General features: G+C 63.9%; 1 protein-coding gene across 1 annotated transcript in view; it reads right to left on the bottom strand.

The window, feature by feature from the left end:
- The window catches only part of CCDC57 (coiled-coil domain containing 57), a 96,259-nt gene that overhangs the window by 34,152 nt on the left and 50,671 nt on the right, over window positions 1-11,436 (bottom strand). Inside the window, exon 18 of the mRNA XM_027770826.1 lies at window positions 9,230-9,443. Coding sequence (XP_027626627.1) covers window positions 9,230-9,443 — 214 coding nt within the window. The remainder of the gene's footprint in view (window positions 1-9,229; window positions 9,444-11,436) is intronic.

Genomic DNA, 11,436 nt, shown 5'->3' with positions numbered 1-11,436 from the left:
GAACCCAGTGGCATAGCCATTATGCCAACTTTTTAAAGAGGGATTTTTCCCTCTTTTTTTTTTTTTTGGAGAGGATTTTGCTACAGGGCTTGTGTGCTCGCCAGAGAGAGACAGAGAGACAGAGAGACAGAAAGCGAGAAATCACCCCCAAGGGGGATGGCCATGCCGCAATCCCTTCTCCTCCATTCTCCTCTCAGGATCTTGGGCACATATGCACACGTGCCCAATGTGAGTTTAAGTCACCGGGTCTGGGACTCAAACTGCGGTCGACTACATGGGAGTCCAGCGACATAGCCATTATGCCAACTGCTGGTCCCAAGAGAGATTTTCAAAGAGAGATTTTTGCTACAGATTGTGTGTGCTCACCAGAGAGAGACAGAGAGACAGGAAGCAGAGATGACCCAAACGCACAGAGGCTCGGGAACCGGCAGGCACACAGGAGTCCCACAGGAACGCCAGCACCTCGCCAGGGCAGCGCGAAGGCACAGCTGCAGCGAGCCGCCACTCACACCCACAGGGGGCTGTACTCAGGGCAGGGAACCTCAGGTCTGGTGAGTTTGTGATGTCACTGGAACCTCTGCACATTGCCGCTGGGGACATGAAAGGCCCCTCCACCTCAGGGGCTCCTTAGGAAGTCACAGAAAGATGGCGTGACCTGGTGACCCTAGTCTAGGCACCGGCGGGGGCCAACGCAGGTATTCAAGGGAACGCAGTGTCGGCAACATCGCCGCAGCTGGAAGGCGGGGGCCGCCCACGTGCCCACCAGCCAGCCAGTGGTAAGTGGCCGGTGCCCCGCCCGAGCCACAGTGCACCGTCTAGCCACGAGCAGGCATGACACGCAGGCTGCCCCTGGCCTGGTGGTTGCAGGAGCTGGATCCACAAGGCCACTTCGGTCTGAATCTCATCTCAATGGCTTACACAATCTCTGTGTGAGCACCGCAAATCCTAAGGTGAGGGGCGGCGGCGTGGCCATGCCCTCCTGGGGGTGCCCCTTCCCTCTCTGACTCTGGGGCACACACACATGCCCCCTGGCAAAATAAGGAAATGAATCAGGAACACAGCAGCAGGCAGGGTGCACCCGGCACAGGGACAGGCCCAGCTCAGGTGTGTGAAGCCACGCAGTCTCGGTCTGAACGGACGCCACCACGGCGCAGGCGGATGGCCGGGAGGGGACAGAAGTGACTGCCAGCCAGCACAGGGCTCTAGACGGACGGGCGGGCGTCGGAGCTGGGGACGTAGGCGAGGCCGCACTGCACGCTGCAGGGCTCACGCACCCAGTCACCAAGTTTCAGAAAGCACTAGTTTTGTCAAAAGCTATGAGAACATTGCAACGTCAGCACCATCCGGCCAGTCTCGGGCCTGCTCCGGCCTCTGCTCCGGCCTCTGCTCCGGCAGGCACCTGGCACGCAGGGCCTCATGCCCACACTCAGCACTGGGGGCTCCAGCGGCTCCTGTGCTCTGCTGACTTCATCTTCGCGGGGAGCGGGGCTTGGGGCTCCAGAGGAGCCGAGGCCCTTGGTCTGGCTACCCGCCCTGCCTGGCTCAGCCTCCCGTGCCAGGGCCGCGGCTTCGGCGTGCTTCTCTGTACATAGGTTCTCGCCCACGTTCGTGTTTAGACGGTTTCCTGTCGCTCCACACGGGTGCCCCTTACTGTTTCTCGGGCACCCACGAACTCTCAGGCCGCTTTCCCCTGGATGGCCGTCCCGGGCCTTCACACACACGCCACGGAAGACCTCCCCCAGCTCGCGCTTCCCGTCAAACGCTCTTCACAACTGCACTGTTCTCATTCTGGACGGGCCTTTCACGTCTGAAAGTACTGCCGGGGGCCAGTGGCCTGGTGGGTAGGGTGCTGGGCTCCCACACAGCTGATCGCAGTTCAAGTCTTAGACCTGCCGGCTTGAAACCCAAGCCGGCACATGTGTGTGCGTACCCAAAATCCCAGGGGAGAACGGAAGGGGAGGGACTTTCCGGTGACCACCCCCTGGGGGGCACTTCTCACTTTCCCTCTGTCTCTCTCTGGTGAATGTACACAATCTATGGGAAAAAAAAGTGCCCACGTGCAGCGTCCACGTGCAGCGTCCACGTGCAGCGCCCACGGCCCCGTCAGCTCTTCTGTCACTTGTCCCCTTCTCACTCCGACCCTCCTGGAAAGCCCAGGACAGGGTCTCCTCAAGGACCTCTCAGAGCCTGTGGGACAGGCCTGGCCAGGCTGGCGGCGGGGGCTTGTCCCAGCGACCTCCATCCCACGGAGGTCACCCCGGGCCCTGGGCCGAAGCCGAGAAGCAGGTGTGCACTCGCAGGGAGCCGAGGTGGACTGGGACCAGCATCGACTGTGCCGAGTGCCTGGAGGGTGGCTGTCCTCGAGGCGCGGGATCCCTCGTCCATGGTGGCAGCTGTCTGCACCCCACAAAACGTGGCCACTGCTTCCGAGAAGTGGGTCAAGGCGTGTGCAAGGAGACGCCACCCCCGCCGGGTGCTTGGAAGCCAGCTCAGCGACGTGGTCCTTGTGCGGAGCCGGCGAAGATCGTTTTCAGCAGGGCACGACTGGGTACAGAGGTAAGCAGGCCAGATCGAAGGCCAGATTCCAGAAGGTGCTCACTTAGCCTGTCGGGACTGGTCCGAGGCGGCGTCCCGGGACCTGGGAGTCTGGCCTGCACACTCAGACCGCCGGTCAGGCCGGGGTGCCCCCGTGCAGCCCAGGGCCCTGCAGGTGCAGGTGAGCCTCTTCCCCCGGAGCGCACTCTGCCGACTTTGGTTAGGGACAGATACAGGTGTTTTCTTTAACCAGTTACTACGGGAACTATTCAAACCCACCTCTAACCCGCAAGCCTCGGCCCAGAGGCCCCACGCTTTGGGCCAGGCCACTGTGAAGACTCCCCAGGCCAACTGACGCCTCTCCTGCTCTCAGAACGAAGGGCGGACTGCTGTGTCCTGGCGGCCAGAACACGGCTGTCCTCCGAGTGGCTCCCTTGATCCCGTGCAGGATAAAGAGTGCTGGTTCCGACCTCGGAGCTGGGCTGTCTCCATCGACATGTTACAGGTGCCGGCGGAGTGGGGCCCTGCGCGAGCCCTCCAGGAGCCCTGTTACGGCGCTGGCTTCCTCACAGATCCCAGAGCCTCCGAGGCTGCGAGCCCTGGGAAGGGGAAGGGTCTGCTCAGGTCCCGGGGCAGGCGGGTCCGGCAGGTCGGGGCTGGCTGTGCAGCCTCTGCCTGGGAAGGGGAGGGGTCTGCTCAGGTCCCGGGGCGGGCGGGTCTGGCAGTTCTAGGGCCCAGCTGGTTCCTTACGGAAACTTCCACTCCCAGCTGCGTGTGCGTCAGGCTGACCTGGGGCCTCACCCCTGCTGTGCCCAGGGGAGCGATCAGCCTCATGGAAGAGACAGCCTCCAGCCTCCCGCTGTGGGCAGGGATAATCTCTCTTTGAGAAGATTTCCATCAAAAGTAGCGAGACAGAAAAAACCGCACCCCGACAGAGACTGCATTGTCTGGCTATCCCCGGGTTATCTGGCCTGGCCTCGCACTGTCTCCACCGGACAAGTCCAGACTTCGTCCCTCTCCCCCGAGAACCAGCTCTCCTGCCTTGGCCGCTGTCCCTGCGCTTGCTGGCTTCACCAGGGACAGTCTAGTGAGGCAAGTGAGACCCCGAGCAAGACGCGCTCGCGTTCCTGTGCTCGAGAGCCGCACTGCACTGCCTCCTCGCTCTTCCTTGTTCAGTATCTGCAGAGGATGGACGCACTCATGACGGGGCGGAGGGAGCTCCTCGGGGCGGCCGCACTGCCGTCCCGTCTCCGTCTCCCCGCGCCGCTGGGGTCTGGACGCGCACACCCCCGGCATGCTTTTCAGGCGTCCAGGGCTGGGATTTCAACCCTGTCTGGCCACGTGGGATCTGGTCTCCCTTGACTAGGGCCCAGCCCGTATTTTACTTTCTGAAGATGACCTTCTTACAGCTGGTTACGGAAACATGGCCGAATACTGGTAGGCATCACAAAAGATACGGCTCGAGGAAACACTGCGGGAGAGTGACAGCAGTGAGGACCCTGCGGGGTGGCTGTGACGCAGCCCTCCTCCCTCTCCCCCTCCGGCGGGGACCTCGGGCACGCATGCTCACGTGCTCATGCTTCTCAAGTGGCCAGGCCCAGGACTCGAACTGCATGGCAGGCCCAAAGCCCCTAATGGGTCCTTAGTTTTGTGAGGCCGGGGTCAGAGGCCCTTCTACCCACTCTCATAAAAGAGAGAGCTGGCGAGGCGGCAGGCGGGAAGGCTGAGGCACTGGGCCCACGTGGCAGGCTGCACCTGGCGGCTTGGGAGCGTGCTGGGCACATGCGCGTGCGCCAGGATCCTGAGAGAATGGAGAAGGGACTGGGTGGGCCATCCCCCGAGCGGGGGGCCCTCACTTTCTGTCTCCGTCTCTCTCTGAGGTGTTAAAAACAAGAGAGGGAGCTGATGCCTGAACTCTGGAGGGCCGTTTCAAATTAATCTCTCTCAACACTTAAACATTTTGTTTCTTTTTTTGGGGAGCAAGTTAGAGAGCGAGCGTGAAGGTGGGTGAAGTGAAGCGAGGTTGAAGACTTCACTGCTGGGATCGGCCCCAGCCCTGCCAGCCCCAGCATGGGTGCCCAGTGCACCCTGGGACCTGCAGAGGCCAGCCTGCCCCTGGGCCGGGTCTGTACAGCGTGCTGTTGAGTGAGGTACCAAGTGCAGGTCTGTCTGGGGGGGGTTGCAGAGCTGCTGGCATGGGAGGTGACCCAGATGTCACCAAAAGGCCACCACGAGAATAAACCGCTTGAGGCCACACCACCGCATCTCCTCTGCAAAGAACCAGCTGCCAGGGGGGACCAGCAGTTGGCGTAATGGCTATGTTGCTGGACTCCCATGTAGCCGAACACGGTTCGAGTCCCGGACCCGGTGGCTTAAACTCACATCTGGCACGGGTGCGTGCTTGCCGAAGATCCCAAGAGGACAATGGAGAAGGGATTGCGGCGTGGCCATCCCCCCTGGGGGTGATTTCTCACTTTCTGTCTCTCTGTCTCTCTGGTGACTGCACGCACCCTACAGCAAAAACCTCTCCCCCCAAAAAAGAACCAGCTGTCCTAAGGGCCTCAGGGCCTGGCCCTGCTGCTCAGCATAACCCCAAGTGTGCGCACGCATGTGGGCTGGCCCACGAGTGTCTGAGGCTCAGTGTGCACGGTGGAGCCCCTCGGCCCCTGCAGGCCTGCACGTCCTTCTGGCTGTGCTGGGGCCAGCACCTGGGGCAGTAGGTCACACAGCCTGACATGCTTGCCCGGGGACAGGTGTGACCCCCGCCATGGCGCCTGTGGTCCTCCGCTGTGACCTCCACAGCCTGGAGCCAGGCAGCCTACCAAGGGCCAGGGAGGTGGTGGTCAGCCTGCTCTATGGGGATGGCCCTGCCCAGAGACTGGCAGGTGCTGGCCTGGGCTGGGCCTGGCCAGGTCCCAGGGTGGACGTCGCACCGTGGGTGATAAAAAGGGTGAGAGAACGACTTGTGTGAGAAAGGCAGGCAGACCAGTCTGGTCTCAGCCGTGGCCACCGGGCACGATGCTCGCCTGGGCGGCAGGCCCTCGCGTGGGCGCGCACCAATCACACACCGGCAGTGTGTCCACCCCTGGTTGGAACCGCTTCCCTGGCACCGGCCCACCGTGGGACGCTCTGAGCACCAGGGCTGGGCAGGCACGGGGACCAAGCCATTTATGGTACTCGACGCGTTCACATGGCCTGGAAGACGGGAGACAGGCCTCTGCCTGCCAGTGGAGAGCACCGTGGGCCCCGTCCCTGCCTGCCGGCCGGGCAGCACTCCCCACTGGCATCCCAGCGCCTGGGGAGCCCACCGAGGCCGCCTCTAGCTGCACTCTGGTCGCCGTGCAGCCCTGCTGGGTCCTGGTGCAATCTCCTCCGTGCCCCTGAGGACACCTTGCTAAAACACTCGTAAGTTTCTAGAAGTTTTTGCTGGAGGGTGTAGATGCCCACCAGAGACCGAAGGAGGGGAGAGGGGAAGCACAATGCCTCTCTTCCACGCCCCGACCTCGTCGGCACCTCGGACACACAGGTGCGGCACGTTCCTCAGGTCCCCAGGCCAGGACTGGCGCTGCGGTCGACCTCGTGGGATTTGGTGGCCCTGACTACCAGGCAGCAGGGCCAGCCTCGGAATAACTTTGAAACAGATTTCTGAGACAAACCACTGATTCAGAGGGTGCGAACCTCCACTGCCTGACAGGCGCCGCCCTGGCCTCCCAAACTCCGCTGCAGTCCCTGTGCGGTGCTCCTTGGTCACGCCCCGTCCTCCATCCTCCCTCCGCTGGGCGTGTGGCATCTGTCGGCGTCGGCTTCCTGGGCACTCCTGGGTCTGGGCCCGAGTGGCGTCTCGCCAGGCCCCTCTGGCCTCTGCCTGACTCCAGACGCCTTCTCAGGGCACGGTCCTATTCACCTGCTGAGCGTTTCTCCCAGTCTGTCTTTAATCTTGTCTTCTAAACTTCTCAGAGTTTTGTTCACGCCAGGAGGCGTGCATTTGCTGGAGAGAGAGACGGCGGGGGAGCAAGGGGGCACCGGGGCACAGCCGCAACCGAACATCTCTGCTTGCCCTCTGAGAGAGAGACGGCGGGGGAGCAAGGGGGCACCGGGGCACAGCCGCACACGACCAGCTCTGCTGCCCTCTTTTGCGGTCTTGGGCATGCACGCATATGCACCTGCTGTGTTCCTCAAGCTGCCAGGTCTGGGACTTGAACTTGTGTCAGTCACGTGGAACCCAGCTGCCCTAACCGCCACACCACGGGTTGGCCTGAAATGTTTTTGAATGCTCTAACATCTAAGCTGTGGACCATGGACTACCTGGTATCTGGAAATTTAAGTTTCTTTCTTTATGTTTTTTTAAAAAGGAAGTTTTTGCTATAGGGCACATATGCACTCGCCAGAAAGACAGAGAGAGACAGAGACAGAAAGCGAGAAATCACCCCCCAGGGAGGATGGCCACACCACTATCCCTTCTCCTCCATTCTCCCCCAACCAGGGATCTTGGGCATGCACGCACATGCACCCTGCGTAAGTTTAAGCCACCAGGTATGGGACTCGAACCGCAGTCGACTACGTGGGAGCCCAGCGATGTAGCCAGTACACCAAGTGCTGGTCCCAGAAGTTTAAGTTTCTAATCTTATTTTAGGTGCTGCCCCTGCCAAGATAGACTGAGCCAATGCGCACATGGCAGGGGCAGGGGCTGAGAGTCGGAGTCAGGCCAAACCCCAGGTCGGCACACGGGGTGACTCCAGTTAGATGAAATATCAAGATATGGCAATTACAAGGGTCTCGCCAAAGAGAGCCCCGTGAGAGCAGAGGAAGGGGTGCTCACAAGCTACCACGCGCTGCTCCAGCAAACAGGCGCCACGAGCCGGCCACAGGCGCCGCTGCAGAAGCCCACCACTGCTGTGGGCGCTGGCCTGGCCAGCTCTGCCTCAGGTCGCTCTGGCCTACAGAGAAGGCTGCTGCTGGCCCACGGGGACGTGTCTCCTGACACCACGAGGCAGCCAGGGGACAGGCCTCTGAGAGTGGGTTCAGCCAGCTTTGGGCCTGCTGGCCGAGGGACAGACATGGAGGAGTGTCTAGCACCCATGATGGGTGGGTGGGAGGACAGAGAACAGAGGGATGGGTGGGGGGGCGGGAGGCAGGTGAGTCGGCGCCACGAGGGAGAACGAGTTCTGGGAGTGAAGGGCCGGAACAGGAGGAGTCAGCTGGCAGGGGCGGAGTGTGGTGAGGTTCGGGGGTGCCACCTGGGGGTGACGGGATGGCCAGACGTGAGCAGAGGACACGGGGACGCGGCTGTCGACGTCACAGGGGCCGCTGACTCGGGAGTGTGGGCTGAGGGGAGCGTGTGGGTGATGGTGAGGCACCTGAGGGACGAGGTCAGAGTGAAAGTGGCAGAAAAGTGGTCGGAAGGGCGTCTGGAGAGCAGGGGGCCAACTCTTGCTGCCCTCCTGAGAAATGGAAGGGCGTGGGTGGGGTGGTGGCTGGTTCCGTGGGCCGCTGAGCCACACCTGCCACAGGGCCGATGCGTGCTGTGCTCACAGGCCCGCCAGCGAGCGTGGAGAGGGTGGCCACGTGCCCAGGGCAAGTGTCCCTGGGCGGCGGCCCCGAGGGCTCCTGTGAGGCCACAGGTCAAGAGGGACCACTGCTGTCCTCAGCCCTCACTCTGCGGGTGGGGCGGGCGCCTGGCACTGTGCGGCCACTCGGCAGGTGTGCATGAGGGGTGGCCTGCCTGGCGTGGCCTCGCTCTCTGCTCTGCAGGCTGAGGCGGGCTCATAGGGAGACACCACCAGCGGCCACCACCGTGTGCAGCCCGGCCAGCCCCTAGCTGTCCCTGCCCTCCAAAGGTCCCTGGAAGGACGAGGCTATGGGTGACAGGAGACACCGGATGCGTCTGTCTGCAACGCTGCCTCCGGGCACACAGAATGCTGCCTCGGAGAGACGGCAGCCCGGAGCACTCCGTCTGATCGGGCTCTGTGAGCGGGCTCCGGGCTTCGCCTGCTGGGTGTGTGTGCAAGGGCAGGGCCGCCTATCTCCTGGCTACGGCGAGGGCGTGGGAGCACGGCCCGTGCTCCGGGAGCCACGGAACCCATTTCTGGAATCGGGGTCTCGCGGAGTCACCAGGCCAGGCAGCCGTGCTGGCCCAGACGCGTGCTTTGGCGTCTGGCAGAGAGCGAGGCTGCGGGTCGGGGTGTGCTTGGACCACCCGCTTGGGCAGCAGTGACAGCGGGCGGGGCGGGGCCTGCAGAGGGCGTCTGCACAGGTCTGACCACTCGGTGCCTGTCACGCGTTCCGGCCAGAGCTGTCCCCTCCGTGCTGGAAACACCGCACGCCCTCTCAGTACCCCGGCCGTGCGTCCTGCCTCTCTGGGGCCGGCCGAGGTCTGGTTAGACACTGTTGCCTCTCTCCAAAGGGCACGGAGCCCCTGGGAGGCCACAGCCTTTGTAGCGCCCACCAGGCCGCGGGGACGTGCAGCTGTGCTGGCCTCGGCCTTCCCACAGACATGCCCAGAGGCCCTTGCAGCCCATCGGAGATATGGCCCAGTCCTAGGGCTTCTGGTCTCTGCTCCCCTCCTGCCTGCACTGTCCCACCAGCCGAGAGTGCACCCCTGCCCACCTATGCTCTCCCACGAGGCAGGCAGAGGAAGAGCCCTCCCAGCCCCTCAGCCGGCCAGGGCGGCCCGCACCCTGGGCTCAGGACCCACCTGCAGGGGGCCCCAGCGTGGCGCGGAGCCTGTTCCCCATCTCCACGAGCTGCTCCCTCTCCAGGCGGAGACGCAGGATCTGCCTGGTCGCATCCTTCAGCTTCCTCTGCAGTCGGCTCATGGACAGGGCCTGAGTGGGCTGCAACTCCAGCTGGAGGTGGGGACACGGCACGCCCTGGGTCTCCTTGCCCACGGCACCGGCGACCGTGAGGCCCTACAAACCAAGTCCACATGGCGGATGGTGTAGGCCACGGAGCTAGCCGGGCGCACACGGAGTGAGGGTACAGGAGGCGAGGAGCCAGCGCACCGCCCACGGAGCACCCTGTGTCGGCACCTCCATCTGCAGCCTGGGGTGACCTCCTTCCATAACTGGGAGACCCGGAGAGGACACCAGGCCCACAGATGCCAGGCCGAGGCCCAACCGTGGCATCGGCCCCAGTCCCTCAGCCTTTTCGTGCTATACTTGGGCCCCAGCACAGGCGAGGACCGAGCCCTGACGTCCCCTACAGGCTCTGAGGCGCCAGACATCCTGCAGTGGAGACGTGGGAACAGCATTGACCCCAACCAGATTGGTGGGACCACGCCGCAGGACCCAGGACGGCTGCCCGTGAGTGCCAACAGGGAGTCCGCCTCCTCCTGCCTCTGTCTGGCATGACGCCTGCTGCAGCTGCAGCTCTGCCCACCCAGGGGCCTGTCCACTGGCCTCTGCCAACGGGTGCAGCTGGCCACCCCGAGGTGGCCCGCACTCGCCCCTGCACTGGACCCCCTCTGTCCTGCAGGAGGCCCAGAAGGGCGAGGGAAGAGGCTGAGGCAGGCGGGGGGAGGCAGGCCTGTCCCCACAGTGCCAGTCCCTCGATTCAAGCCCCAAGGGAGCATGGTGGTCCACACTGGGCACACGCTACACAACCGCCACAAAGTGCAGCCACTCTGAGCAAGGGTGGGGCAGAGCCCGTGCCACCTAGGCCCAGTCCTGGGTCAGACGACCCACTTCTGCTTCGCTGCACCTGCGAGCCACCCCACGGCCAGCCTGGCAGTGCGCTGACTCTGGAGACAGAGCACATCCCGTCCTGCAACTTCCTGCTGGCCCGTGCAGCCTGGCAGGTGCCAGTGCCCTGCGGGGACTCCTGTTCCTCAGGTGGCCTGGGGCCTGCGGCCGAGTGCACTGCTGCCTGCAGGTGTGTGCCGCAGGTGAGCATGGGGGAGGGGACCCAGGTCGCCCTGGGTACTCCCAGCTGGTGTCAGGGGCTCCCAGGGGCCTTGGCGACTCGGAAGGCAGGTGTGTTCCTGCCCGAAGACCCACCGGCCTTGGGTTCGGATTCTGGTGAGTTTACCGTGACGATGGCACAGTCTCTCCCCAGAATGAAGGCTGCAGGGCCCGAGCCACACACCACGTGTGTCAGGTCCGCTCGACACCACGCTGTGTATTGGACAGCCCGGCCGCCCGGCCGCCAGACACCAGGTCCCTGAGCTCTCCCTCGCCGGCCACAGCCCCGCCCCCGCCCCCGTGGCTGGCAGGAAGGCGAGGCAGACCTGTTTGCTGCACTGTCTCCCTGAGCCTCACCAGTTGCTGACCACAGGTAGGGCCTTCAGGAGGCCACAGGGTGAGCTGAGCAAACCCCACGGCCCACTGAACGCTGGCCGGGCCGGCTGGCCTCTTCCCACCACCAGTCTCCTCCCACCACCAGTCTGAGCTGCAACAGCCAACACTGCCCCCCAGTGGCCCCGGGGAGCATCTCCGTGCAGCCTGTGGTGGGAAATCCGGGGGAGGATGTGGACGCTTAGCCACCGGAGGCCAGGCACAGGGCCGGGAGGTGAGGACTTGCGCCCCCCACCAAAAAGTCCCGCTGCTCCTCGCTCCTCGGACGGTGCTGGCTCTGGGTGCAGTCATGGCCCAGCTGAGGGGTCTGGGCACCCTGTGCCAGCTCTGTGCTGACCCGTCCCCCATAAGCTCCCCCAGGCCATGTGGGGGTGAGAGGCTAGCTCCACCTGAACGTGTCTGCGTACCCTGAGGAGGCCGTGGGCCACGAGGCATGTTACGGCGGCCCCCTGCCCTGGCAGACGCAGGGGCTGGGCGGTCTGGGTGGTGGATGTGGCACGTCCACTGGCCCAGCCCCCACAGGTCCAGCAGGAGCCTCAGGTGTCGGCTGCACTTATGGGTACTCCCGCCGGCTCCTCCCCCGAGAGCCGCTGGCCCCCGCTGGCACGGG

This window comes from Tupaia chinensis, unplaced genomic scaffold (genome assembly GCF_000334495.1).
Source record: "Tupaia chinensis unplaced genomic scaffold, TupChi_1.0 Scaffold000159_1, whole genome shotgun sequence".
NCBI lineage: Eukaryota > Metazoa > Chordata > Mammalia > Scandentia > Tupaiidae > Tupaia > Tupaia belangeri.
Note: the sequence above shows the minus strand (reverse complement) of the source record. Positions and strands in the feature narration are given on the sequence as shown.